Consider the following 27755-nt stretch of genomic DNA (forward strand, 5'->3'; position numbering starts at 1 on the left):
GTATGCCACTTGAACCAGGCCCAGGTCAGGATTGTCCTTGCCATCTGGTTGCTGGAACAGAGGTGTAGCTACTCTTTCACCTCCTATTCCTTAGAAGTTGTTAACCTTACAGTCGAATTAAAGAAAAAAAACCCAGAAACAACTACACACTGTAGCAGAAAACAAAACATTTCACAGCTAGAAAGGGGTAGTGGAGCAACATAAAACCTCTCTCCTCCAAAAGCCCCTCCCCAGGCTACTCTGTACTTTTCTCCATAGGCAACATGACTCTGCTCTCTAAGTGAACCCAGCAGGCACCTGACATTTCAGCTACAGCTGCCTAAGCTTTCCTGGTTCTCGTTTCACATTTTGTTTTCAACACTACAGCAGTAAAGATCAAGCAAGATAGGGCTCATCGCACACCGAGCTGGGTGGAAAGTTCGCCACTGGGGCAGTCCTAAGGGATTCCAGTGACTGCACCTATTCCTTACTGTCTTACTAACTCTAAATGCTCAAATAAATTATGTTGCCAAATAAATTTTTTACTAGTTTATTGAAATTAAAAAAGACTTATAAAACTGAAGATGAACGTTTTGAGAACTTTACATAAAGCAACAAATTGCTAACAAACAGATTAGGCAGTTGATTGGAACTGGACATTTTGCAATCCTATAACACAGATGTGTATTCCTCAGTCTCCTCTTGACATGTACTTTATAACCACCCCAAAAAGAATCCTATAAAAATTGCTTCAAAGCCCCTTTTGCATTGCAATAGTGCAGCAAACCACAAGTAAACAATTTCCTGTTAACCTGTTATTTCAAATATAGACTGAAAAGGCAACAGGCGTTTTGTGCAATTCCATTTTAACAAACTTTTAAGTTGAAATATCAAATCTACACAGTGCTGTCCCTTCACAGAAGGCAGGGAACTGCTGGTTCATCATGTAGGAAGGCGCCCCCGGCTCTGTAAGCTGTGAAAGTGTGCCTCCTTCAGGATCTGGTTGATGTGGAAGTAAGGACCTTGGCTTAGTGCAGACTGCTCATGGAAGGACTGAGAGGAGACAGGACTGGATCCTGCAATTATCGGGTTTAGGCTGGTTTCTGCACCGCACGCTCTGTCAGGGCTGTTGATGCTACTGCTACTACAGCTGCTGCTGCTGCTGCTGCCGCTATCGCTGCTGGAGGACTGAGACAAAGAGAAGGTTAACAGCAAAATCACACGGTTTTCTCTCCTGTCCATAATGAAACACCTCAGGTAAGCAAACCATCTTTACGACAAGTCCCTCCCTTCCAGGCTCACGTTCAGCCTGATGGACTAACATAAATCCACCAAGTGCTTTCTTGGCATTCACGGCTTCCGTTATTGCCAACACATGAAAAGCGTCACAGAGCTGAAGGGATGAGCAAGCCTTCACCCGGAGGTTCGCTGACCTCCAGTACGTTGGATTTCAATCTTTCAGTTTTAGGCCCACCAGCTCTGCCCCCATGACCCACTTTAGCACTAGTGAAGTTTGCTGAATTTATCTGAGAATTGGAAAATAAAGAACATTCCTACTGAACTGCACGTGTCAGTAAAGGCAGGCAGGGCATGAGGAAAAGTTTATCACTTCTGTTCTAGCAGACATTTTAGGTAAGCACCATGCAAAGCATTTTCCTACAAGTCAATCTTTCTAAAATGAGATCTGAAGCATCCAAAGCAACAGGCTGTTAAAAACAAATGCAACATGATACCCATTTTAAGTCTTTGAACACTTTGACACACATACAACTACACTTCTCCCAGTTAAGTACTGGGATGGCAATGTTAACTGGTAGTTAGTTTTCCATAACAATTTACTTGACATGACAGTGAAAGAGCGACAGGCATCGAAGAATTCCACATGCAGAAAAGAGAACTCATGATTTAGCTTGCATAGGGGACAGGGCTCATTTCCCAGCATTTAGGATAAACACATTTCATGGTAATGACTGGAAGAGCATTAGCCATCATTTTCAGTGTTTCAAAGACATAAAACTGTTTGGCTTACACCATTTCAAGGGCTGCTAATGAAAGGTTCCATTAGTTAGAGCTGAAATATTTCATTAGTGTGTGATACGCTGTTCAGGACAACACTGCAAATATTTAGGTGCTTAAGAATCAGAGAATGGCTACTCTGCTATCCCGTAAGAAGTAAATTCACAAAAGCAGCCAGTGTGACAGCAGCTAAAAAAACCACCCCACATTTTTGTAAGTATTAAACTAAAACCACAGAAGTCAAAGCTTGGTGGCCACAGCAGAGGAACACAAATTTAAAGAAGTCCACAGTAATTTAACAGTCAGCACCACATCCAGAAGGCCTCACTTTGGAGTAAATCTGAAGAATGGTGCAAACTGCACCCAACATATCTGTCAATGAGCAGTGAGAAAGGCCCAGGAAGGCACTGTATGAACATTTGAGGTGGCCCACATCTCAATGCTGACTGGAAACCCCAGGGCACTGGTTCTGCAATCGATTGTGACAATTCAACCATATAAATTTCCTTGTTTTGCTAAGCACCAAAAATGCTTCGGTTCTTTCTGTTGTAGTACAGCAAGCAAGACTATGGCACCGAGGCTGCACACACGCTGGCGTGTTAGGTTCAGCTAGCAAGGAGAAACCAACAAAACACATGTGAAGTCATTCTTGAGGAAGCAGCAGATATAACTACATGAGCAACCAGCTCCTCCTCCTAATGCTGCTAATGCTAGAGAGGGAGAGAGAAGGACAGAGAGGAGCCACGAAATGGTGCTTGCTAGACCATCTCTTTTTGCATAGAAGCACAAATATTGAAATGCAATGCCTTTATGCTGAACAAGTCACAGCAGCCTTGGAGAGAAACCCACCGCACAGGACACTTTGTTTCCTTTTAGTCTGTGTTCCTTACTGTTTTTCGTTACAGCCACCTTCTGAAAATCAAGGTAAAAATCGAAATGAGAACCTAGTATTACTTACTGCTAAGGTTTCACATCTTAACAAACATTTCAGAGCTGTTAGTAATGATTATTTTATGCATGTCTAATTTTTTTAAAACCGAGACAGTGTCCTGGGACGTGCTTCCTACATCTAAGGCTGTTGACAGATCTGGTTTGTCAGACCCTCTTTATTTCCATTTCTCTAATGCAAAAATTCACTAGCACGTGAAGCCCGTTTATTGCCCAAATCACGTCAAAGACCTACCATTTCCCCAGGCTGTGGTGCACATTCTGTTACGCATTTGGACTACAATTAGACAAAAAAAGAATCCTTAAAGTCATCATGTCAGCAATGACAGGCATCTACACAATGAAACAAAGTTTTAAGCAAAAGGGCAAAGGAAAGTAGCCCAATGAAAGTTTATGAGTACTTTTAAGTATCAAAAGGGCATCTTCAAGGTTTACCTGGGTCATTAGCCCCTCTTAGCATCACACTGAGTAGCTACAGAAGTTTTAAATAACTTCCAAACAAATGCCCCGTTAAATGTATTAATCTGATCTGTGACGTAGCATCTCAATCACTCATGACAGGAACTTAAGAAACAGCCATTCAGCCCCTGCTGCTCTCAAAATCATTCAAGATGAGTTTAACAGAGACATTATCTGGTTTTAGTTAGAATTTAAGACCAGCCCTTCCTCGCTAGTGTAATACTGTAGAGTGGCATAGCTGCAACACTAGACAAACACTTTGATTTGAGAGAAGCAACTGCTGCTGTGCGTCAGCAATCTCCACCAACAAAACAGTGGTATTTCTAAGCTCTGGGGAATCCTGTCATCTGTCAGAATAACAAAGAGGAACCACAAGAAATTAGGTTTTACAGAAGTTATTCAGGAAGGAAAAGAGTTAGCCAGAACACTGCAGACTCCCTTCCTTCCCAGGGAAAATCAGAGCAAAGGGCTTTTCATTGGCGATTCCCCAGGTTGCAGAGCACAACTGCAGATTCTTGTAATTCCCGTGAGCGGCTGCTTGCAGCCAGGCCCCTCAGAGGATCCACTACAACTTTGCCTGACTTGACATACGGGCCAACAATGACACTCCTGTAGGAAGGGCTTTTGCTGAATTTATAAGTGAGTACCAGGGAAAACAACACAGCTAACCTCTTGGTCAATGGAGGACAGGCTGAACAGGAAGGGAAACACAGTAGCAAATGCTCTGCTTTGCTAATGTTTAACGTTCCCTGTAGTTCTAGTCTAGCATTTTTGTCATGTGCCTGCTCACGGGCTGAACTGCAGAGCAGAAGTTGACTGTCATCCTCAGGGTGGCTGTCACCCAGGAGTGTGGGAGTGGTTTGTTCCAAGAAGAGCAGGAATTGCACATAGTTATAGTGATTTGCCAAGAAGCAGTGCTGACAGAGATTGAAGAGAATCTCAGTTTCCCTCCTGTAAGAGTCAGTCAGACTCAAGGATGCTGTCTACCCTGGATGAAAGAACAATCCAGTGGGAGAAAACAGTGATAGCCTTTTGCATCAAATCTAGCTCACATGAGCAGTAGGATTCAAAGTGAGGGACTGAGGGATAACATTACAGAACAGCCCATGTTTGAACTGCCACTAAGAAAAAATCTCCCTTCATCTTACACGTATTGCTGTCAGCTATGAAGAGTAAGACAAAAAAATGGAAAGAGATCCTGACAAAAGCCAAATCCAGTTTTAGTAATATGGCTGCCTGATTTTTCATACTGAGGTTATGTTGTCAAGTCAACCCCACTCTGTAAGAGAAAACAGTCAACTTTCAACCAAAGGAAGGCAAAAGGAATCAGTACTCTAGCTAATGTTTCACAAAAAGCAGGTGTGTGTATGCCATCAGATGAAAAGCAATTCTCTCCTCATGTACTCTTCGAAGTTACAAATTGCTACTACACACACACTTTCTCCCTTAGTTCAACATCCTAAAACTACTGAGGATTTTTAATCAGCAAGAGCTGTCTTTGTAAACGGCAAAGTATCAGGAAACTAAATAAAAGTTTTACAAATGGCCAAGAATTTCAGTGACATCAATCGGAAGCACTTGTGCACTATAAGCAGAATAATTTCTCCATTTGGCACAGGAAGTCCTTAAAGAAACATTTGAATAATACTGATTTAATCTCATAGCTTGAATTTCTGGGCATGCTCAATTCAGTGATCCTACCTTACAAGAGAACAAGCCAAAAAAAAAAAAAAAAAAAAAGTTCTGTTCATCGGTAGACAACATTGTGAATTTTTTACCCTTCAGAAAGGGAACACTGATTTATGTAAAACTGCGTCCAGCAGGCACATTCCTCCACTTCAGCGTCAACAGTAAGAGATTCTCCTTGCCTGCACATCAGGGTTTAATGTGTTAAAAACATACTTCTACAACGCAAGTGCATGCATGAAGCAGGAGTCTTAATGTTAGCCTCAGCAATTGAACTCTGCACTGATGTCGCTGGTGGCAGGGCAGGCAGTTCATGCCCATGCTGTTCATTTGCAGGCACCCCAAACAAAACAGCCATTAAGGACAGAGTTAAGGTCATCCATTCTTGTGTGGCTACTACAAGACTATTTCCATTTCCGCATTTTGAGCAGCTTTGCCCGGTCAAACGCCAAGTGTTTATATGACAAGCAAAGGTGCTTCTGCCACTCACCATTAAGGTTTTTCCTGATATTCTTAATTTCATTACTCCTACTTCAATCCCTTGTTCCACACTAAATTCTTCCTCCTCCCGCCACAAAGCTCGTTTAGCCATTAACTACTCTACAAACGAAGAGGTGTTTAACCTGTTGGACAAGTGATTCAGTGTCAGATGGCAAGCAACTATTTATGGTTCTACCCGTTATACAAATACAACTTCATCCCAGCAAGTCTTACTTCTGGCAAAACAACAATACAGGAACCAGGAACATTTTTCATCACAGCGAATTCCTTCATGATGAACATCTCAGCTGTTAGAGCATTTTCCATACAGTATCACTGACATTAGCTACTTGTAAAGGTGTACGGGTTAAAAGAAAGCCTCCCTCACAAAAGGAACGGTGAGATACAGAGCTTTGTATCTTTTTAAGTGGAAATATACATTTGAAGCCATTGCCATATGATAAAAGATATGTTGCTCAAAGTTACATAGCATTTAATATTTTTTGCAGTCGAAGTATAGTTAATAGCTCAATATAACTGCAATAGTTCGTAATTACTCATTACAGCCAATCTTTGGAGTGAGAGGGCTGTACAAAAAAACCACAAGGATATTTTAAAAACCTTAAAAGAAATCCATTTCATTAACTTCCAGGGACACAAACCAGGAGGAAGCCTCTGCTCTGCATGCTCTTTTTCATTAATATTTTGCAACAGAACTACATTGCTAATTAGAAATGCATACAGTGAATTCTCAGATGATTAATACCGGCAACAATTCAGGAAATCTGGCAGCAGTTTGGAAATCAGCATTTTGTAAAAAAGAAGTCTCATAGCTAGCAAATTGCACCATCCTAGAACACCTGTCATGCAAGCGATGAGAGAAGAAGAGACAGTTTATCCCACATCCAGCAAAAGATCATGGCAAATACGAGTAGAAACCTAATAGTTTGAGTTCAAGTGTTTTAGCTGTGAACAAGCAAGTCTTGCTTAAACTGCCAAGATCTATCAGAGCATTTTTTAAACATCAGATAAGTGCTACTGCTTGCAAGAGGCACTTTGTGTATCGCACTAGTTGGAATGCTTTTTGACTTTCTACCACAAATAATCACATTACTATAAGTAAATGCAAAGTTGGAAGAGTAGATGGCCAGGCAAAGTGACCACACACACTTGTAATCCACCCTAGTCATTTCCTCGGTTCTGGATATGTTACACTTTGTTTCAGACAGCAAAACTAAAAGTGGCAGCAGATGCTTTTCTTGTATCTTCACTTGGGTACTACACATCAGTATTTGAAAGATATTAACAGAAATACTCAGGCCAAAGATAACCAGGTTCACTAGAAAACACGCTGATTTCCAAACCACATTTTACAGATTTCAATCTCTGAAGGATGTAACAGAGTCAAGCCTCGTGACCTCATACACAAAGAAAAAAAAAGTGTTTTCATTAACTACTCTCCATGAATAAAATTTCACAGAATATTCCAACTGTTATTTAAATTCAGCATTAAAGGAAACTGAATTTGCCCAGGAAGGCTCTCACCTCAGTGTCCCAGGAGTCCTGAAGGACAGTATTCCTGGTACTACGTTTTGTCTGGGGAACATGACCATCATCTTCATTGCCATTCCGTCTCCTCTTCCTGAAGAAGGTTCAGGAAGAAAGAAGAAAAAAGAAATATTATCAGTTTACTGACATATCTTCTGTTTTGTCCTCTAAAGGCAACTCTACAGAAAAAAAAAGTGGGAAAATTAATAAAGGATGTATCTAAACCTCTGATGTGCTATGGACTTCCACGTTCTCTTTTTAGCTGTTCTCTATAGAATAGAGAGAAAACTGTCACATTTCTCACAAAGTAGCCAGGCTGATGTTTTCATATCAGTTTAAGGGACATGGACTCACACCTACCATTAAAACCAGTGCTGAGCATCTTTCTAAATAAACTCGTTTGACAATTCTCAGCCTTGCAACTGCTCTCAGTACTCAGGCACGTCTAAAAATAAGCCTGGGACTTTGAATAACATCTGACAGGCTGAGAAAAACACCCAGGAAGAGTGGCAGTGACCACACTTTCAGTAAATACTGAATTACGTTCATCTTGCTTACACGAGTCTGCAGTTAGCGCCTACGATGACTTTCTTTAGTCTCTCCACTCTGACAGCATTTGAAGTCAAGTCACATTCCTGAACAACATTAATTTCCATGCAGAAAGGAAGTTTTGTCAGAAAACACCTCATGGAAGACAAATCCTTCCCTGTTTCTATGTATTTGCCATTCTTTTATGACATCAACACTGCTTCACAGCAGCTGATCAAAAACAGCAACCTAGAATTCCTGCAAATCAACATCTCTCAGCATCCACAGAATTTTAATGCTAATATCAAATGATTCGTCCCACCGTACAAACGCTATGGATCAACCAGGACCTCAGCACGCTGGGCACTATCCAAAAAATAGGACGGAGCTGTTTTGCTGCCTAAAAAATAATACACACTCAAATGAGTCAAAACAGACTCAAGCGAGGTATTTATAACCAAATCTTTTCTTACAGACAACCTTCTGCAGCAGACTCAGCTGCCAGTATTTGGTCCACGCCTACAGACCAGGAGCTGCCTCCTCGCTCTCCCATCCCTGGGATGCCCACAGCACTCTCAACCGTTGTCCACCACCGTCCACCGGCTTCTCCCTCTCCCAGGGCCACTCTTCTTAGAGGCGACCTCCCCGCCTCGCTCCACGTTTGCATTGCCTCTAGATCCCTCCTTTTCTTAACGCCTGCAGCCCACCAACAAACTCAACACCTCCGTCCCCCACGGCCTACCCTGCCGCCTCACAACCCCGGGCTCTCACAGCCCAGCTCTTACATGCTTCATGGTCCCTCCTGTTTCTCCCCCACCCAGCTAGGACCTACCTCCTCTCCCTTCCCCACCAAGCCGAGAAACGCCCCTCCAGCACACCGCGAGGCCCCCCCACCTCCTCTACGCCCCGAACGCAGCCAACCGCCCCCCCCCCAAACCCGGCTACACTTTTAACGTTCACCACCGCCACTCTCCCAGCCCCAGTTTAACCCCTTCCAGAGATCAGGGGGCCGCTCCTTCCCTCTCCCCCCGCCATCCCTCACCTTCGCAGCTCCCCCCCTTTCCGCGCCCACCTCTTCCTCAAGCCACCCCCCCCCCCCCCCTCCCCACTCCAAAAACCTCACCTCCGGTGCCCAACAGGCCGTCCCCCTCGGTGACCGAGCCCCTACCCCAAGCCCCAAGCCCCCCCCAACCACCACCTCCCCTCAGGCCCCGTTCCCCCCCCCACACACACACCTCTGTCTCGCTCCCCGTTCGCTCGGCAGCGGTTGCCGGCAGCTCATGGCGGGGCTGGGCTGAGCTTTACGAGGCCCGGACGAAGCAAGGCGAGAGGCTGCGATGCAGTACGGCCTAACCCGGCCCGGCGCCCACCGCTGAGGAGAGGACGTTTCTCTCTCTTCTCTCCCCCCCCCCCCCTCCCTTCCCCGCGCCCGCCTCGCTCGGCTCCAACCGCCGCTTCCGGCGCCTCCGCCTCCTGCGCATGCGCAACGCCTGCCGCCGGCCGGCCGCTCCCCTCTCTGGCGTCACAACGTGCGCCGGCGCGGGGTGGGCGCGCATGCGCGTTGCTCACCCCCGAAGACACCCCCCCCCCCCCCCCCCCCCCCCCCAACAGGGAGTAGTGGCGGCGGCGCCTGACGGAAAAGCGGCCCCGGGAGGGCGGCCCGGTGCTGTGCTGACATGGCGGCGGCACCGGCGGGGAAAGAGCTGTGCCCGTACTGCCACAGGCCCTTCAAACGGCTCCGCTCCCACCTCCCGCACTGCAAGGCCGCGCCCGGCTCAGCCACCGGTAGCGCCCCGGGGCTAGGCCCAGGCCCAGGCCTAGGCCCGGCCGCCGGGCCCTCCGCGCCCGGGAGCGGCTCTGGTTCGGACGGAGCCGGCCTCGCTGCCGCCGGGCAGGGGGCAGGTAGCAGGCCGCGGGTGGGTAAGAGCGGCAAACGGCTGCCCAGCTCCAGCGTGGGGCAGGGGCTGGCCGGTGCGGTCCCCCGGGAAGCGGCGGCGGGACGCGCAGAGAAGGATGCGGCGGCCTGGAAGGGGCAGAAGGTCGCGGCCGAGCAGGGTGGAAGGTCCAGCCCTGGGCTTTGCCACCAATCCAACAGAGGCCGCGCAGAACAGAAGGTGGAACCCGCAGTACAGGAGGTAGCCGCGTCCCTTGATTTGCTCCCCGAGGAGGTTAAAGATATACCCAAAAAGCTGAGTAAAGGAGTGAAAATAGTAATAGAGAAGCACCGCGCCAGGGTGATCAGGGAGAAGAGCGGTTCCAGGGGCAGGGATGCTTCAGCAGGGAGCCACGGCACACACAGGTCACCTGTGGAAGGGCCGGATCGAGGCAGCGCTGCTGACCGCGCTGACGCAGCCCAGCCTGACCCACAGGAGGGAATAACTGTTCCAGATACTGCAAAAACAGAGACGTGCGGGCTTGGAGCCATGGAGAACAAGTCTGTGAGCTCAAAGGGAGAAAAAGGCAGTAGTTTAAAGGCAACGAAAATACCCACACTTCAAGATCCCCCTGAAGCCGAGTGCAGAAGTAGCCCCAGTGACCTTGTTCAGCAGGAGGCAACAGACAAAACCGTGACAGAAGAGAAGCAGATGTACCTTGAAGTTGGTGTGGAATACAAAGCTCCTTTTTCTGCTTTGCATACGAAGAGCCTCCATCTGTCAGCGATAGAGGGTTTCAGAGGTCACAACGAAGGGGCATCCAAAAATTACCTAACCAGCATACAAAAGCTTCGAGAGAGCAAGGAGCAGATGGCTGTAGTTTCTGAGCCCATCCTGAATGCAAGGAGGGACACAGAGCTGGCGCTGCACCAGTTCTTGCTCCACACCTCCAAAAGCCAACCCATCTGTCTATCCCAGGCCTCTGGCAGGAGCAGGCAGGCAGGTGCCATGGGCTTGGAGTGGTTTCCAGACTTATATCCTAATTATGATGGGCTGAGTATTTTTCCAGGGAAGCCTTTCCAAGAAGACATGGGCATCACAATGAAGACAGCAAGGGGCAATTTCTCAGAGGGGCAACAAGGTAACGTGAGAAAAGTCTCTGCTGCCGAGATTTACTGCACTGTCAGGCTAAACTGTCCCATGTGAATGGGAGAGGAGGGGTGGGAAACACTAAGCTGCTGGGCTTGTCCAGAAAGAGATCCAGGAAGGATCCCAGGAGGTTAACTGTCCAACCCTCCAGCCTGCAAAACTAATGGTTTATGTTTTTATTTAGGTTTGAGTCAGGCTCTTGCATGTTTGGGCTGGCAGAGCCAACTCACTCACCTTGTGGGAGAGACGATTCTGCTCCTCCCTTCCAAGCAGTCAGTCCCGAGCCCAAGTCACTTGCAGCTGTGTCAGATACCAGCTCCGTGTTCACCACCCAGCGCAGGGAATGCGAGCGCCATGCATATTGCCCTCACTTTCCTACCTTTGACCACTCCGACTTCTCATCGCACAGGTCCCCTCTCAGAAAGGCGTCTGATGGATGTAAGGCTCAGGGAGCTGCCCGCGTGGCTGGCCACCTGCGACTTTTCTCTTCAGGGGCTGCTTGGAGGAGTGCAGAAAGGTGAGGCTAAATTCTTCACTCTTGGGGCAGAATTGTCACACTTACCAGATTTACGTGCTGCAGCCTGGTCCAAGTGGCCAGTCTGGATCTTTATGAAGAAGTAAATAAATAGACCCAGCCATTTGGCTTTGGAAAGTTACATGGAAACCAATGAACTCCGTAAGACTCGTTCACGGTTTGACCCTTGCATTTCTGTTCCAACAGCCTGGAGCAGCTATTATGACAAATATATCAACGTGAAGAGGGGTGGACCAGCTGGGATCTCTATGCTGCTGGCTGGATACTGCCTCCTCAGCTATGGCTGGAACTATCAGCACATCAGTAAGATTTCCTTCTTGGTATCTGTCTTATTTCAGGCAATTCCCCCTTTTGCAGCATGTAGAAAGTCTATTTGCCATTCATGTTAATTCAAGCTCTGAAAGTTTAAATACTTCACATTTAAGACTAACACCAGAGCTTAAAGAACAGTGTTCTGACGTGGCTTAGGTAGGCAGAGGAATTCAGCTAATAATGGTGGCAATAACAGTTGCTGATTTACAGCTTCTCCCTGGAGAGCACCAGGAACTGTCAGGAGCACTTTTAAACCCTGCACAAAGCAGAGGGAAGAGGTGTTGCAACACTAAGCACCCCTTCCCTGGATTTACTCATAACTGGCAAGGGATTTACTGGTGTTTCCTGTAGTTTCCTCAGCAGGACTTGCTCTCATGCGCAGCTCTACAGCACGTAAACAGAGAAGGCTGCAGTCAGCCTCCTGCTCATCACTGCTGGGCAAAGCACCCTCATGTAGTTCCCAAGCATAGCACTGTGCTAACACTCATCTGGTTTTTCCCCCCCTCCCCGTTTTTCTAGAGAGTCATCGCTGGCGTAAATACCACTGAAGAAGAAGCTGGAACAGCACCCAAGGAATAGTCACAAATATTTGACTGGGAGTCAGCAGAAGTGCTCAGGACCAGTGTCCCAACAGGGATTTAAATCAGCAGAGGCCCAGTTACTGTCAGAGACAGGTTCTTTAATGGGGAGGGGGGGGGGGGCAACTGCTTTTCAGTTACCCTCCTGTAGACAGGGGTGACACTGACAGTAACAGCCTGAGGTCACTGCTGTCTGGTTCAGGCAGTGTTTAGTACTGAAAGAAGAAAGCATTAGAGCTGCCCATTGGAGGTCTGTATGCAGCAGAGCTCCCGTAGTCTGCAGAAGCCTGAATCTCTCACTTTGGGACACCAGACACAGGACAACTCCTTGGCCTGGGCTGTCAATGTGGATTAATTGACATGTATGTTGTAGTCCGAGTGTTTGGCAGTAAAGTTTGTGATGTGTTGTGGCAGGGTGAGCTTTGGCTGGAATAACCATTCCCTTTAAGTTAGCAGAGTTGTGCCCCACACAGCCCGTTTCTTACTTACCCCTCTCCACAGCAAGCGCGATGGGATTTGCTGCCAACTGGTAGGAGAAGGGTGGTCCCCACAGAGCCCTTCCACAAAGGGCCCCCCAGCCCCTGCTTCGCTGTCAGCACGGCACTGGTGGGACTGCCCAGGCTCTGGGGGAAGGACCTTTGTGAAGGCATTAAAGCAGCAGCATTCAGACCGCAGCGCCCTATTTCTGGAGGAAGAAAATCCATTGGATTAGCTGTTGTGCCCAAAGGGCAAACCGATGTCTGCATCAGACAAATGAGGACAGTTATGAGAGTGCTAGTTGTAGCCTGCCATCATCAAACATGTCTGGAAAAGGGTTGGTCATGTTACAGGCATGAAGGGTAAAAAAAAGAAAAAAAATCTGAACTCTTTATTCAAAGAGCAGTGCAGTAATACTGTGTCAGAGGTGTTTCACCAAAAACCCCCTCTTGCTAGCAATAAAAGCCTTTGTGAGTTTTCCTTTCCTGCTTGGTGCTGTCTGTTCTCAAAAATGGTGCTTCTTGACCCCTTTCAGGGGGGATTAGCACACCCACACCCTGATCTCCCAGGACCCCAGCACAAGCTGGTCCCATACTCCTGCAAACCTGTGATCACATAGTGACTTGCTGCCCAGGTCCATATGCAGCCAGCAGCTGCACAGGGGGGAACCAGAGGCAGCTGTGAAGAGTCCAATTTTGGTTGCATTAGGGAAGCTGTGATTTCTCTGCTGCTTGTGCAAAGAGCTGTGAGAGCCAGTGCTGAGCAAAACCCACTGGCTTTTCTAGTCCAGCAACTGCCCTAGTAGCCGTCTGGCTGGCTCCATTGTGCTTTACGGTGTCCTCCTTCCGTGTTCCATGTGGGAGCACTTGAGTCACTTCCCCCGCAAGATTTCCAGCTGCCTCTTCCCACACTTAACTGGTGTAGTGACCTTTCTGTCCGCACTGTGGGGACAAGGAGAGGCAGGCGTCGGTTTTATGCTGGATCAACCCAGTGCCATCCTACCACATGTTCATTTCCACACCATTTCCCAGCAAACGGGCTAATGGAGCCATGCCATGTTCCAGCACAGCTCTCACCTGCGAGCAGCATCCCGAGACCTCCAGCTGCAACAAACCTCCAACCCACAGGGACACAAGGGGCTCACTGCTCTCCAGGCCTATGCCACTGCATGCCAAGTGTTTATTACCACACAAGTCCTTTCTCCCCATCACCACTTGCGGTCAGATTATTTCAACCCAAGTACAGCCTCCTTCCCCACCAGTTCACACCCCAGCTGCCTGGGGGGGGGCAGGTTCCAGGGCTGAGAAACAGCCCAGAGAGAAGACAGACATCTAGAGTCAAGGAAGCTGTTTTGAGAGAGCTGTGGCAGTCCCTGCACCACATCCTGCCCCTCACCATAGCACTTTACCCTCCCTCCGAGGCTAGACCATTGCTCCCAGGCCTCCCAGTCCCAAAAACACTTACACTTGAAGCAGGTGCCTTGTTCAAACAGGCTCTGTGGGCCCCGGGGGCAGGTATTGGTGTCCCACAGCTGTGCTGATAGGTGCTGGGTGCTGCCGGTGACTCGTAGGGGGGGCTCCATGGGTGGCACATCCTCGCATCCACTCTCCTCGCTGGCAGCCGCGTCCAGCTGTACAAGCCCCCGAGGACAGCCAGCTCCCTGGGGGGATGCGGGGCAAGAGGGGCAGTTAGCAGCTGCTGTCCCACCAAGCTCCCACAAAAGCTGGGGCAGAAGCAAGGGAAGCAAGGGCTGTGGGTCAGGGGCAGCTGGTGCATCACCCGGATGGGCAGAGGCACAGAGCAAGAGGGCTTCAGCTCAAGAGAGAACAGCATAGGACCTTCCCTGCATCACCTTGGATGGATCCATGCTGCTTGTCATCAGCCCGGGCTTGAGGCTGGAGAAGGACACAGAGGACAGGCAGTTACTCCCCAGGACATAGCAAGCGGTACCCCCAGATCCCCCCATGGCTCCCACAGCCTCTCAGGGCTGTTCCAGGGCTCAGGCAGCTGGTACAGGCATCCCCACGGGGATAACCCTGCGGTCACCAGCTCAGGTTGGACATGGGGAGAGACCGGAGGGGTCCAGTTAGTTCAGACAAGGACCCAAAGCACTCTTGTCCTTGACCCAGACACTGCAAGGGCCACGGCCACCTCTGCAGCCTCAGAGAGGGGGCTGTCCCCCAGCCGCGTGCCTAGCTCCCCCCCCAGCCTGCCCAGTACGTACTGCATGAATTTGCACTTGGGTCCTTCCGGGCAGAAGCCGATGAGGTAGTTGGCACACATCACCCGCCGCGTGTGCTTATACTTGCACAGGGGACCTGCCACGCAGAGGAGAGGTTCCTGCTTATGGGGACATGGCATCACCCCCTGCCCCACAGGGATTTTGGGAGCCCAGCTTTCCCCAGCAGCCTCTTCCCCTTCACCTCTATGGGGTCTTCGCTTCCCTGAGCCCAAATCCCCACCGGGTACCCAGTCTCCTTCCCAGGCAGTCCCCAGAAAACCCACTGCGGTTCACCCCACTCTGGCTTGATCACCTCAGAGGTGGCAGGAGGCTGGGCCAGCAGTGGGGTCCAGACTCCCCATCACCGGTGGGTGGGGAACATGGGCAGCCCCTGCTCACCCCAGCACTCATCCCAACAGCTCACCTTGCCTGCAGAAACCACGGTCATACCAGGGACAACCCACGGTGCTGGTGGTGGCATCAGTGTGGAGGAAGGGACAGTCCTTGTTGCTGCACTCGCCTGCAGGAGCAAGGGGTGGGAGAGGTGGGACAATGCTCACTCGAGCCAAACGTGGTGGAAATCACTCGAGGATGGGCTGGATGGGAGGAACCGAGGTGCCCCAGGAGCACCCAGGCTTGGCCTGGGGAACAGTGGCCCTGGGCAGGTGCCAGTGGCATTTCTTCCCACAGACAGGAGGTGGCATCAGGCACTTGCTCGAGGCCAGACCCGAGGGACACGGGTGCTGGGGTGGGAAAAGTTCGCTGGGGTCCCCAGCCCGGTCCCGCACCTACCAAACTTGGAGAAGAAATAGCACTCGGGCATCTTGGTCGCGTCGTACTCGTGCAGAAAGTTGCATCCATCGCCCTTCTTGCAGAGCCCACGCAGCCAGTGCTTGCACACCACCGTCTTCTCCCCGCCGACGTGTCGGAAAGGGCACCGCATGCCTGGCCGTGGCACACACCCGCTGTCACAGCCTGCCTGTGCCCCACGGCCCCTGCCATCGCAGCCCCCCAGCAGCCCCTCCAGCCTGCACTCAGGACCCCCCCCTGCCCCAGCACCTCCCAGCTCCTCGGCTCGGGACACGCCAGCAGGAGCTTTCCAGGATGTGGAAGAGATTTGCAGCACCCACTGGGTGCGTGGGGCTCAGTTTCCCAGGCACTGCCAAGGTCTGGTTGCCCTGGAGGTGTTCAAGCCCTCCCCAGTGCTTGAACCAAAGGGCCAGGGGAAATGATGGACTCTGAGCAGCGTTAGCATTTTGGGCCAAAACCTGCTCAACCCACTGACCACAGAGCAACCTGCCACGGATTTGGGCTGGTCATGGAGCGGAGAGGGGTCCCGTCCTGCTCCCTGGCGTCCCCAGGATCTTTCAGGGTGGTGCCAGTCCCATCCCTGTCCCTTTGCAGCACTCACCCTTGGTGCACAGCCCTCGGTGGAAGAACTCGCAGACAGCCGACCCCAGCTCTGCAGGGGAAAGCAGGGCAGGGAGAGCTTCACCAGCCAGCCCTAGTGCCGGGACCACTGTGCCATCGAGGGCGAGAGCATCTCAGCCCCCTCCGCTGGCACCCCCCACAAAGCTGTGCCAGATGCATCCATCCCTGAGGGAGCAATGCCCGGAGCCAACCAGGCCTTGGGCAAGAGCCCTGGGAAAAGGCAGGACAAGAAGCACCCAGGCATTGTGGTGGATGCAGCAAGACCCAGGAGCACCAGCAAAGAGGAGAACCCCAACACCTCCTGCACTCGTCATCCTCCAAGGATGCCACAGGACCCTGTCCCCAACTTACTGTCCATACCCGGGAAGGGCAGGGGCTGAGCTCCTCGCTGCTGCTCCACATCAGCCTCCAAGTCAAACCTGATCTTCTCCACACCAGCCACCAGCTCCTGCATCGCCTCCGCTCCGGCAAGAGGCACCTCCAGCAGGGAGCAGGGCTGCAAAGGGGCTGACAGTGGGGCTGCCCGAGGAAAGCACGGGTCTCCCAAGGGAGCACCACGCTCTGCAGGTCACTGCAGCTAACTTGGGCCTCAGCCGTACTCAGAAACCCCCCCTCCTCCTCCTCTCCAAGCCAGAGCAAAACCAGTATAAGCAGCAACCTGGAGTGCTCCATTTAGAGAGAGAAGCTGCCCACATCTGATCTCAATTTGCAGCCGTGATTGCCTGGTGCCGCAGCCCAGCTGCGGGGAGCTCAGCCCCTGGGCCCCATCGCATCCCCCCCCCCCCCCGTAATTGCCTCTCTGCACTGACATCTGCTTTTCCTCCAGCCCCAGCTCTGGGGCAGAGCAGCTGGCCCACATCTCCCCGGGAGCATTGGGGTCTGCAGGGGCTGGCCATGAGCTGGGTTAACCCCCTCACACCGGGGCTGCTGCTCAGCCTTAAACAGAACCAAATGTGGCCCAAGTACTGCAACTAAACGCTCAGATCGAAAGGGATGGATCCTGCGTAGTTTTTGTTGCATGCCGAGTGCTTTGAGCATCGCTGGGTGCACAGCGGCACCATCCCCAGCCCCGCGCTCCAGTGCCTGGTGCCCGGCAGGACAGACCCACGTCCCCGGGCTCCTGGTGGGGATGGTCAGATCGCACCTCATGCCCTGATGAGAAGCCCCTTCGGTCCCCACCACGGGGCCGGGGGCTTGTACACGTGCAGTGGCACACGCCGGGCACGACCTCGGTGCCACGCTGCTTCCCGGGGCTGCCGGGAGCCCACCCGGAAAACACCACGCAGCCCCCGGGTTTAACCTAACGCTCCGTCCCTCCTCCATCACGCGGCTCCCACGGCCACGCGCATCCCCGGCACGCGCCCGGAGCGACACGGCCTGACGCATCGGGGATGGAGACCTGCTCCCATTCTGTCACTAGCTATAAATGCACTGGACCAGTGCTGCCCGCCTGCCGGAGTGCCGCCTGCGGGTGCTGCGGCCGCAGCCCTGCACAAGGTGCCGTGCACCGACCCGGCACCGAGCGTTCGTGCCACCCGCGTCCCACGCTCGGGCCAGGTCCCACACCGAGATGCCCACCCTGCGCTGTGCAGATGGAGGGATTTTGGGGAGGCTGCGGGTGCAGCTCAGCCGACCTGCCCTCCCCCGCAGAAGGTGCTGGCCGGACACTGCTGGCATTGCAGCGGTGCTGGTGTTACTCCCCACTAGCCCGGGACCCGTTGCACTGGCCCCATGCTCGCTCGCCCGCGGTGCGCCAGGGCCACCATCCTGTCCCAATGAGCGGGGCGACGTCCCGTGCGTGCTCAGCGAGCCAACACGCGTTTTCTGCCCCGTCGGCTCGTGGCAGCGCGGTGCTGCCGAGCTGGAGGCTGGAGCCGACAGGCGTCACAATGATCGCGATTGCCAAGTGACGGTCACAGGCAGCCAGCGCTGGGTCACCCGAGGGCCTCTCCCCTCCCTGCAGCACCAGCGAGACCCCGGGGGAGCGAGGGGGGTCCCGGGGAAGGGGTGCAAACCCCGGTGACCTGCCCTGCCCCACTGCTTTGTGTCAGAGCATCCATAAGGGACGAGAGGAGCCAGGTCCCCCCCCCCCTCAGCAGCCTGGTGACCTCCCAGGAGGCAGCGACCAGGACCGTTGGGGCTCAGGGGACGAGTGCTCAGAGCAGGGACGGGGGACAGTGGCCCTGGGACCCTGGCACAGCGCAGGGGGGCTGTGCTGCAGTGACCGTGGCAGAGGCAGCCCGGTGAGCTCAGAGCCACCAGCTGCAGCTGCTGTTGTTCTCCCTCCCGTCCCGGACAATAGCCCAATGTCCCACGCCGCGGGGCGATGTGTCGGGCATGGCACACGCACAGGACCCCATTGTGTCCCCGCTGCGGCACAGCACTTGCCCGCTCCCACCGGCTTCACCAGGGAAGATCCCTCCAGGAGGACAGGGACACCCAGCCCCTTCCTAGGGCCAGGAGATGTTGGAGGGGCCAAATCCTTTCCTCCCCCCTCCATCACCGGTGAGGAGAACCTAGCCGGTGCTCCCAGCAGAACCATGCTCTCCACCCGCTCGGGGAAGGACTCTGGGGCTGCTCCTGGCACTTCGCCCCATCACAGCCCAGCTCCATCAGTGGGGAAGGGAAAGCAGCCCCAGCGCTGGCACAGCCCCGCTTGCACCAGGGGCCGAGCTCTGCGATGGGAGCAACCTGCCCCGCTCACCACGCCGGGCTCGGTGGGGGCCACGGCAGCCCCAAGGGACCGGGAGCACCCAGAGCAACCCCAGCCCTGGCCCCCAGCCCGTGGGAGCGGGGACAGCCAGTCCTGCCCTGCCATCCCCTTCCCCTCCTGCCCGGCTGGCAGGGAGCGAGCGAGGCTGCGGGGAGGAGAGCGGAATTTTGGCAGAGCCGTCCCTTGGCAGGAACCAGCCTGGCCGGAGGGTCCCAGCCCGGAGCCAGATCCGGACAGCGGGAGCTCGCCCGCTTCCTCCCACCGCAGGCAGCCCCGCGCGATGGGCAGATAAAGTACGGCCGCCGCGGGTGCCGAAACGCCGGCCAGGGGACCAGCCGCCAGGCAGGACTCCAGCCAGGGACAGGCAGCGACGGCGGAGGCAGCAGGACAGGGTCTGGGCACGGTGGCAGCACGGAGAAAGCCAGTCCCCACTCGTGCAGCAGGGCGCAAACACGCATGTCCCCAAGCGTCTCGTCCCCCAGGAGGTCAGGCCACTGCTGTCACTACCGTTTCCTTTTATTCTTTGCATTTGTACATACATGGTATAAAACCCTCCTCTTCCAACCGCCCGCACCGGGCCGGTGTCGGCACTGCCCAGCCAGACCAGCCCCGTGACGGCGGCCACCCGGCACGCAGGACACCGGGGCTCACCCTGGCTCACGGGGGGGTCTCGGGTGTTCCTCCCACGGGGGACAAACCCACGCTCCCATCGGCATCCCCGGGAGCAGCCAGTGCCAAGGCTGACCAGGAGGCGTCCCCGTGACCTCCAGGCTGTTTGGAGGGTCGAGCACCTGGGATGGATCCATCCATCCATCCATCCATCCATCCGAGGGCTGGGGAGCAAGCCCCCACCATGGCATGGGGCTGGAGGCTGCAGAAAGTCCCCAAGAAACCCGGGGAGCTGGAGCTGCCCACGATCCCGGGCCCCTTCTGTGCTCCAGAGCCAAGTCCTTCCTCATGGGAAATCTCCCCTCGGTTAAAACCAAAAGCGAGAGTAAAGAAAGTTAAGTACAAATCAGAGAGCAGTAAAAACCGTACGGCGGAAAAAAATACATATATTACTAAAGGGGCTGAAACTTCAAAGCCTCATCTTGTTTGATCCTATATGCTTTACATGGGCAGGGGGGGGGAAAAAAAAAAAGAAAAGAGCTAACATCCAACGTCCAACAGAAAGAACCAAAATCAAGTCTGCTTTCCCCTCCTGGGATGTGCTGGAGCTCTCTGGGGACCGAGAGGCATCGGAGCTGCCCCCGGCCCCAGGAGCAGAGCGCTGTCCTGCCGCGGCACGTCCGACGGGGAGAGGGAACAAGTGAGGAGTTGAGTCTTCCCCGGTGCCACCCGTTGCAGCACCGGGATTATTCGGCCCCGTGTCCAAGCAACCGCAAATGAGAACCAGACCCCTTGGCTCGGCTGACCGCCTTTTATACTCTGATCTCGTCATCGTCTTCGTCGGCGAACGAGAACTCCTTGTCGGGGCGTTTCGGGGGGCCCCCCCGTTGGCTCGGTGGCCCGGGAACGGGGCTGCGCTCCTCCGGCCCCGAGGCGCAGCTGGATGCCGAACTGCTGTCCCTGGGGCAGCGGCCGCCGGCACCGCGGGGTGGGCTCTGGCTTGGCAGGGCTGCCGCCGCCGCCGCCGGGGAACCGGGCAGGGCGGCATCCGCCTCCTCCTCGCGGCTCTCCTCTACCTCGGGGTCTTCATCCTGGTCCCACTGCTCCTTATCCATGATGCTGAGGACGTCCCCGAGCATGGAGGGCCCCAGGTCGATGTGGAAGGACATGATGGACTCGGCGTGTTTCATGCCCGCCCCGCTCTTGGCCACCACGACGGGCAGCTCCGTGATGTCCCCGAAGTCACGCTCATCCAAGCCGGGACTCAGCGGCCCGGCGGCCGCCCCGTTCGGGCGCTGCTGCTCTTCGGGGCTCACCTCCTCGGGCAGCTTCTTGACGGGGCTGGAGGAGAGGCTCTTGGGCAGCTGCCCCGCGCTCCTGTCCACCTCCTTCTCGTTGAGCTGGGGCAGGGAGACGGCGTTCTTCACGAAGAGCGCCGAATCCCGCAGCGAACCCAGCATGTCCCGCCGGTCACCTCGCGTCACCGACTGCGAGCGCTTGCTGCTGCGGAAGCGGCGGGACAGCAGGCTGGGTTTGGAGGCACCCGGCTCTTCGCCAACCTCTGGCCCCGGCTCCCCCGCCTTGCTGGTGAGGAAGGAGGTGTCCCCAAAGGCGTCCCCCGCTCGCCCCACGTGCATGGTGTGGCGAAAGTCCCCCAGAGGCGCGCTGATCATTTCGGCCGTCAGGTCGGCCCGCGAGCGCCGCTTGGAGTGGGCAGAGTTGGAGACGAGTTGCTTGAGGATCGGCATCGCCGCGGCAGGGAGGGGTTGCGCCGCGCTGCACCGGGGTGGCCAAGATGGAGCCGCGCGTCCCACGGACCTGACCGGTGCTCACGCTTGGTGCTCTCTGCAGCTGGGCTCCCGCTGGCGTCACGGACGGGTCACTCCTAGGGGACAGGAGAGAGGGACGCGGTCAGGCTTTGAGGATGCAGACGGCCACGGCTCTGCCGACGCCAGCCCTCACCCTGCCAGGCTGCAGAATGTGACCCCATGCCCGCCAGCTGCTCCACTCCCCGGGAAAAACCTCCACGCAGGGCATCGCTCCACAGGGAACGGGTCCCCAAACACCCCTGAACTCCCCTCACCCCCCAAACGAGCGGGTCCCAGACCCCAACCATGGAGCAGACATGCAGAAAGGACCGCAAGAGAAAGACCTGGGCACGGGGGTGTTGCAGGACAGTCCCCAACCCTGTCCCCCACGTAAACGGGCATAAAGAGAGATGTGAGGTGCCACGGGCACCCGCCATCCCCTCCCCACGCAGCCCCAGCCTGCCGGAGCGGGGCACGGCAGCGCTCGAGCCTCTGGGAGCCGCACGCCGAGAAGATGCCTGGGATTTTTTTTTATTTTTTTTTAATTGGAAGAAAGCAGGGAGGAGCAGACGCCAGGAGGAATTGGAAACAGACGGCAGGAAGTGTGCGCGGAGGGCGTAGAGCCCCCGGGAGGCACCGCCAGCCAAGCGGCGTGCCGGGGGGAGCCGGGATGGGGGACGGAGACGGGCAGGGACCCCGCGGGTACCCCTTCGTGCTTGGCAGGATGGGGACGTGGGGGCGCAGCCCTGCTGCTGCCCTCGAGCACCCCAAAGCCCCCCGTGCCGCTCCTCGCTATACCCCGGCGCTGAGCCCACGCGTGGCCGTGCCCACCCTCCCCGGCCACCTCACCGTCGCCGCTGTGACTCCAGCGGCGGCGGAGATCACAAGGGCCCCGGCTGACCGGCACGTGGAGAGGAACATTCCTCCTTCCCGTGGCCACCTCGGTGCCACCGGCCAACCTGTCCAGCCCAGCGCCCGTGGCCACGCAGGAGGGGACGAGGACAGCGGACCACGTCACCGCATCCCATCCTTCTCCTGGCGCCAGGCAGCCCCAGGTGGTCCCGGGAGAGGCTGCCGGGGAGGAAGGGCTTGTGGCCGCCCGCTTCCTCCCTTCGGGCACCGCCGGCGACACCGCGGCCCCGTGACACGCACGGGGACGGGACCGGCGTCTCTCCTCTGAGTGAGCCTCGAGGTGGGGGCCACGTCCCCCCTCGTTGCCCACCCAGCCCCAGGGGGCACCTGAACGGCTCCGCTGACCACAGGCAGCGACGGCAGCGCGGTCCCGCCACAAGCCGGTCCTGTACCCGCTCAGCCGGACACCGCGGGGGACCACGGCGTCTGCCCCACAGCTCCCAGCACAGCTAGGGGAGGGCTCCCGCCCCCCCTATCCCTTCCCAAACCTGCCCTGCGATGCCCGTCCGTCCCCCGCCACGGCAGCGGGGCCTCAGGCAGGTTGCGGCCGATCCGGTCCTGCGCAGGCAGGATGGACTCTGACCCCACACGGGTGCAAAGTCCCGGTGCCCAGCCCTCCCATGCACAGCTTCCATATGGGGCCGGCCAGGGCAGGCACGCCGCACGGCACGGTGCTGGTGGCACCGGTCCCCATCCGTCCCCGCGCAGGATCCCACCACCCCGCGGAGGCGAGCCCTTCTCGGCAGGGCGACCGCCCGACTCTGCTGCGGCAGAGCCCCGGGGATGTGACGGTGCGTGGGGGCTCCGGCCAAGGGAGCCCTCAGTTTATCCCCAGCAGCTGGGGGAAGAGACAGAACAGCCATCTCGTCTTCTCCGCACCCTCAAACCAGGAGCTGGGTGGACTTCTTCCCCCCCTCCGAATGCAGAGGAGCAGCTTGCCGGAGCCCCGCTCCTCTGGCCAGGATCTCACGCACGCCCAGCTGAGCCTGTGTGCATGGCACAGACATTTTCCCCTTGCAAGGTCTCCTTTCAGGCCGGCATTCCTCCAGCCTTTGGTTTTACATAAAACAAACACTCCCGGCGAGCTCCCCAGCTGGGCCAGGCAACCGTGCTGCTGATTTAGGCCATCTGGGGACTGTCCCTCCCTTGTATTTAGATTTCGGGGCCAAGTTCAGCATTTGTGAGATACTTTGCAAGCCTCGGCAAAGGGGCCACGGGGAGGTTGGAGCGTTACCGGCGCGCCGCGGCAGCCTCCCCGGCCAGCAGCTCTCCATCACCGTCACAGCCTCCAAACAAGCCACCGTGTCCCACCTCGACGCTCCTGCCCACGAAGCCTTTTCGTAGCAGCCAAAATCTCCCCCATCCCTCAGCGCTTCGCTCCCAGCTCAGCCCAAGAGATGACGGCAGCACGGCGGGATGCTGCTGCCCGCACAACCCGGCCGCTGGCCCCATCCTGCCCGGGGGAGCAGGACACAGAGCCCTTTTTTTTTTTTCACTCTTCTTGCTTGCGGAGAGGAGAGCGGATCCTGTGACATTCCCGCTGCCGGTGCTTTCACAAAGGAAACCAGGCCAGGGCAGCTTCGCCGCCACCGCCTCTCCAGCTACCTACCAGGGAAAGCTGCTCTGTAACCCGAGAGACTTTGCAGGCAGGCTGGCAGGCAGCGCTGCCCATCCTGGGGCAGCGAGCCCAGAGCACCGCCAAGTCCCAGCAGGGATTTGGGGAAAGGGGAGGGGACGGGACCTGCAAGTGCAGGATAAAGCGTACCGACAGACCACGCGCTGCTTCCCACCTGCCCTCCCAGCCCTTTGGGACCACGAGCTCCGAGGATTGGGAGCCCCAGGTCTCCAGGGACAAGATTTCCCCTGCGAATGGGTGTCTGCTTGCAGGACAGCAGGGTCCTGCAGCCAGCGTGGAGGGTGGGACAGCCCTGGCCGGGTGCAGGGCAGGCAGGGGGGACCACGTGCCCTGATGGTGCAGGCTTCCCACAAGATCCCCCCCATCCCACTCATCCCACTTAGCACCAGTCACCCACGGGGACCAGAGGCACAAGTGGCTTAAAGAAAGAGGCCAGCGAATGGGTGCGCACAGGAGAAACGCCGAGTCCAGCCGCGCTCCCACGCGTCCTGCCCCCAGCTCGTCCCGCTCACGGGCTGGAAGAGCCAAACCCGCAGAGGGGGAAAGCATCCCAGCCGGCCAGGCTGGCTCCAAACGAGCCTCCCCGGCTTTGCCGTGCAGAGCACCCCAGGCAGTGCCCTCCAGCCCAGAGATCAGAGGATGCTCTCCCCACCCTGCCAGGCGCTGGGGCAGGGGCTGTGCCGGACCGGTCGGGTCCCCCCATGGCGCCTGGGGACAGGGAGAACCGGCACACCGAGCAGGGAGGACACACCGGCTGCTCAGCCCCACTTTCTGGTGCGCTGCCCCTCGGGGATCCGGCTCATGCGGCCCTTTGATGTTGCTGCCTGGCAGACAGCTGCCGGAGACAGGGCACGGATCACACCTTGCCACCGCCGGCCCCGGGAGGGGACAGGCCCGCTGTCACACCCTCAAATTGGGCTTCCCAGCGAGTCTTCCCAGGGCCTGGGGGCAGAAAGTCCTGTTAGTGCGGGCAGCCCAGGCGCCCCGGTGACCGCCTCCTCCCCGGCGCGGGTGACAGGTCTGGTCCTGTCCCTGGCATCGGGACGCCGTTGCAGTCGTGGCATGGGATGCGTGGAGCAGCCCCGGCAGCGACTCTGGAAGTGGAAAGGCAGCCGGCAGCGAGCGTCAGAGCCGGGGCCGGCGAGACGGCTCGCCGGGGTGGGAGGCAAAGCTCGGCTCTCGCCAGGGCTATCGGCACGCTGATCAGCGCCAAGCTGGGGAACTCGCCGTCCCAACGCCGGCACGCCGGTGCCAAAAGCAGAGCAGCGTTCCCGGAGGGACTGCCGACGACCAGGAGCTAGCCAGAGTTCAGCGAGGAACTATTGGCAGGACAAGCCAGAACACGCACAGGACCATAAATCCTCCTGCTACGGGGACACGAACCAGCCTGCGGCTCTCCAGGGCGAGCAGGGGACGTTTCCGGGGGGAAAGGTTATCTCCTCGCTGGCCCTGGCTCCGTCTCTCACAACAACAGGGGCTGGCCGGGGTCCGACAGGATACCGGGGCTAAACAGACCTCCCGACCTCCACCAGGCTCCAAATTCCTGTGGTTTCGCTGGGGCGGATGGGAAGTAAACAGCCAGGCTTCCCACGGCTTGGCCACGGCACCCTACCTGCCGGCAGGACCCGGCACCCCGCAGCCGGCCGGCTCGGGGGGCCCACGACCGCGGTGGCTGTTTGCGCTCGCGACAAAACCCAGGGAACAAAGGGAGATACCGCCACGGTCAGCACAACGCTGCCGGCAGCGGGGCTGCCTGCGGGCATCGGCGTGTGGCTGCCCATCGGGGCCGTGGAGGGAGCCCCACTGCCGGGTCAGCCCGTGGCACAGTGTCAGGCGGCTGGCCCCGGCGATGGGGATTTGGGGCCAACCTTACTCTTCCCCCCACCCCCCCGCCAGGGACCTAAACCCAGTGAACTTCCTCGGTGCTAAACCTCAGCTGGATTCGCTCCATGGTCTCCGAGGGAGCTGCGTCCAAAACAGACTTGTTTACTGTGAGCCCAGCTCGGGAGGAAGCCCCGTCCCGGGGTGCAGAGACCTGCGCTCCCTTCGTTACCTCACTCCCTGCCTCAGTTTCTCCCCCAGACTGCTAACGATCCCAACTCCTGATCTATATATTCGGCACTCGGAAACATCTATACTTAACGCTGCTGCCGCCGGGGTCAAACCAGGGCGGCGAGGGCTGAGTCCAGCTCCCCAAGAGCGGTCGCTGCCCACCAGCCCCCGGCTCTCCCGGCACCGGAGCGGGCTGGGGAGCCAGCCCCATGCCCAGGCTTGCAAAGCCGGGCAGGTCCCTGCTCCCCAAGGCACCCACGGGAGCCGGCGTGTGCTCCCCAGGGATGGCGAGCAGTGCTGGAGGGCTGGCTGGGGCGGGGGGGGGGGTCAGAGGGGAAGGCTTGGGGGGGGGGCGGGTGGCCGGGAAGCCCTGTCCCAGGCTGCAGGAGGATGAGCTGGAGGGGGATTTCGGACGGCTCTGACTCAGCACCCGCCTGCGCCCAGCCCCGGCCAGCCCAGGGGTGCTGCTGGACCCGCTCCAGCGAGGGGAGGATCAACCTTTCCGAGAAGGGCCGCGGGCAGCCACCGCCCCGGCTGCGCCCACCGCCGGCTCCGGTGCACCGCAAAGACCCCCACCACCACCACCACTAACCCCCCCCTACCCCCCCAACCCGGTCGGGAAGCCGCGGGCGAGCGGCCACCGATCGCCACCGGGGCTGGCTGAGCCTGGCCGGTTTCCCCCACGCTGGGCAAAGACGGCTCCGTATCCCTGTGAACCCCTTCGCCCACCCGCGTTCAGGACCGGCCCCACGTTCCGGTGGTGGGGTGGGGGAATGTATCACCGCCGCCCCCGGCCCGCTAACCGGAGCGGGGTTCGGGGCAGTCCCGGGGACCCCGCCCGCCACCGGACAATAGCCGAGCTGGGGCCCGGCTGCCTTCCAGCCCCCCCTCCGCGACCGAACCGTGCCGTGACGTCCTGAACCGAGCACCCACGGTACCCCGGACCCACCCCCGCCCCTCACCTGAACGCCCGGGACCCGCCGCCGGTCCATGGCCGAGCCGAGCCGGAGCAAAACTGTCCCCCCCCCCTCTTCCACTACCGCCGCGGCGGAGCATGATGTCATCGCCCCGCCCGGACCAATGGCGCCGCGCCACGTCACGCGGCAACCCCACACCCTCCATTCAAACCCGAGTGGGGCGGGGGGAGGTGAACCTTCTCCCAGGAGCGGCCCCGCCCGGGGGGGGGGGGGAGATCCCGGGCACGTCCCGGGGGGGGGGGGGGTGTCCACCCGAGTGGGGTCCTGGTCCCTCCTGGGTGGGGTGCAGGGATCCGCGAGGGTGGGGGGGGTCCCAGATCCCTCGGGGGGGGGGGGGTCCCGAGTGGGGTTCCCGTGGGCAGAGCGGGGGCTGGTTGCACCCCCGGCTGAGCGGCCGGGGGTTGAGGAGGTGGGAGGTGTCCGACTCTAATTAATTAAAGGGAATTAAAAGCTGAACTGAGCTGCCAAGAGGAGGCGGGTTCAGCCCCGGGGCAGCAGCAGTGTCCCTGTTCCACTCGTGACCGTGACACCCGCGAGGCTGCAGCACCCACCCTCACCCTCCACCGCCCCCCCAGCTCTCTGTCCCCAGCCAGTCCCGCTGCTCCGTCCCCCTCGGGGGGCCGCCAGGCCCCTCCAGGGCCGCGGGGCGGTTGGGTGGTCCGTGGCCAGGACGCGGTGGCGGGGGGCACCCCGGCCGCCCCGGCGCTGGCGATGTGCTGAAAGGGAGAGTGCAGGGCTGCACAGCCGCTCTCGGGGATTAAGGCGAGACCTTTGTGGGAGAAAAGAGGCGGGAGAGATGAGATTATCCCGAATCTGCCTAATGCAGC

At 57.0% G+C, this 27755-nt stretch overlaps 4 protein-coding genes across 10 annotated transcripts; 1 reads left to right on the forward strand and 3 right to left on the reverse strand.

The window, feature by feature from the left end:
• Window positions 1-513: 513 nt before the first annotated feature.
• Window positions 514-9116, reverse strand: FAM104A (family with sequence similarity 104 member A). Of its 5 annotated transcripts, none has more exons than XM_030013462.2 (5): window positions 8880-9116; window positions 7114-7210; window positions 3179-3220; window positions 2845-2907; window positions 514-1167 (listed from the first exon to the last, which is right to left on the reverse strand). In XM_030013462.2, the coding sequence occupies exons 1-5, from the start codon at window positions 8924-8926 to the stop codon at window positions 922-924; spliced, it is 495 nt and encodes a 164-aa protein (XP_029869322.1). In that variant the 5' UTR covers window positions 8927-9116; the 3' UTR covers window positions 514-921. The 5 variants fall into 5 exon arrangements, with proteins under 5 accessions (XP_029869322.1, XP_029869319.1, XP_029869317.1 ...); XM_030013459.2 differs by lacking the exon at window positions 3179-3220 and adding an exon at window positions 5579-5711 and having other exon boundaries at window positions 8880-9010; XM_030013457.2 differs by lacking the exon at window positions 3179-3220.
• A 117-nt stretch (window positions 9117-9233) lies between these two features.
• C5H17orf80 (chromosome 5 C17orf80 homolog) lies at window positions 9234-13049 on the forward strand. Of its 2 annotated transcripts, XM_030015994.2 has the most exons (4): window positions 9234-10659; window positions 11077-11184; window positions 11389-11505; window positions 12034-13049. In XM_030015994.2, exons 1-4 carry the CDS (start codon window positions 9321-9323, stop codon window positions 12060-12062), a joined length of 1593 nt encoding a protein of 530 aa, XP_029871854.1. In that variant the 5' UTR covers window positions 9234-9320; the 3' UTR covers window positions 12063-13049. The 2 variants fall into 2 exon arrangements, with proteins under 2 accessions (XP_029871854.1, XP_029871856.1); XM_030015996.2 differs by lacking the exons at window positions 11077-11184; window positions 11389-11505; window positions 12034-13049 and adding an exon at window positions 10803-11068 and having other exon boundaries at window positions 9234-10744.
• Window positions 13050-14369: 1320 nt separating this feature from the next.
• On the reverse strand, window positions 14370-16831 carry CPSF4L (cleavage and polyadenylation specific factor 4 like). Its single transcript, XM_030014027.2, has 5 exons — window positions 16573-16831; window positions 15583-15735; window positions 15215-15310; window positions 14794-14887; window positions 14370-14464 (listed from the first exon to the last, which is right to left on the reverse strand). The coding sequence occupies exons 1-5, from the start codon at window positions 16673-16675 to the stop codon at window positions 14386-14388; spliced, it is 525 nt and encodes a 174-aa protein (XP_029869887.2). The 5' UTR covers window positions 16676-16831; the 3' UTR covers window positions 14370-14385.
• Window positions 16832-19432: 2601 nt separating this feature from the next.
• CDC42EP4 (CDC42 effector protein 4) lies at window positions 19433-27021 on the reverse strand. 2 transcript variants are annotated; one of them, XM_030016224.1, is made up of 2 exons: window positions 26914-27021; window positions 19433-21428 (listed from the first exon to the last, which is right to left on the reverse strand). In XM_030016224.1, the coding sequence occupies exon 2, from the start codon at window positions 21289-21291 to the stop codon at window positions 20356-20358; it is 936 nt and encodes a 311-aa protein (XP_029872084.1). In that variant the 5' UTR covers window positions 21292-21428; window positions 26914-27021; the 3' UTR covers window positions 19433-20355. The 2 variants fall into 2 exon arrangements, with proteins under 2 accessions (XP_029872084.1, XP_029872085.1); XM_030016225.1 differs by lacking the exon at window positions 26914-27021 and adding an exon at window positions 21696-21718.
• Between the last annotated feature and the right edge of the window lie 734 nt (window positions 27022-27755).

Source organism: Aquila chrysaetos, chromosome 5 (genome assembly GCF_900496995.4).
Source record: "Aquila chrysaetos chrysaetos chromosome 5, bAquChr1.4, whole genome shotgun sequence".
NCBI classification, from domain to species: Eukaryota; Metazoa; Chordata; class Aves; order Accipitriformes; family Accipitridae; genus Aquila; species Aquila chrysaetos.

Coding starts and splice junctions, on each gene's coding strand:
- FAM104A (XM_030013462.2), bottom strand. CDS start 8,926: ATGAGCTGCCGGCAACCGCTGCCGAGCGAACGGGGAGCGAGACAGAG. Junction 3,221..7,113: donor AGGACTCCTGGGACACTGAG/GTGAGAGCCTTC, acceptor GTCTAATTGTAG/TCCAAATGCGTAACAGAATG. Junction 2,908..3,178: donor CACCACAGCCTGGGGAAATG/GTAGGTCTTTGA, acceptor CTTGATTTTCAG/AAGGTGGCTGTAACGAAAAA.
- C5H17orf80 (XM_030015994.2), top strand. CDS start 9,321: ATGGCGGCGGCACCGGCGGGGAAAGAGCTGTGCCCGTACTGCCACAGG. Junction 11,185..11,388: donor GCTTGGAGGAGTGCAGAAAG/GTGAGGCTAAAT, acceptor CTGTTCCAACAG/CCTGGAGCAGCTATTATGAC. Junction 11,506..12,033: donor CTGGAACTATCAGCACATCA/GTAAGATTTCCT, acceptor CCGTTTTTCTAG/AGAGTCATCGCTGGCGTAAA.
- CDC42EP4 (XM_030016224.1), bottom strand. CDS start 21,291: ATGCCGATCCTCAAGCAACTCGTCTCCAACTCTGCCCACTCCAAGCGG.
- CPSF4L (XM_030014027.2), bottom strand. CDS start 16,675: ATGCAGGAGCTGGTGGCTGGTGTGGAGAAGATCAGGTTTGACTTGGAG. Junction 15,311..15,582: donor CTATTTCTTCTCCAAGTTTG/GTAGGTGCGGGA, acceptor TTGCTCCTGCAG/GCGAGTGCAGCAACAAGGAC. Junction 14,465..14,793: donor CCCAAGTGCAAATTCATGCA/GTACGTACTGGG, acceptor GTCCTTCTCCAG/CCTCAAGCCCGGGCTGATGA.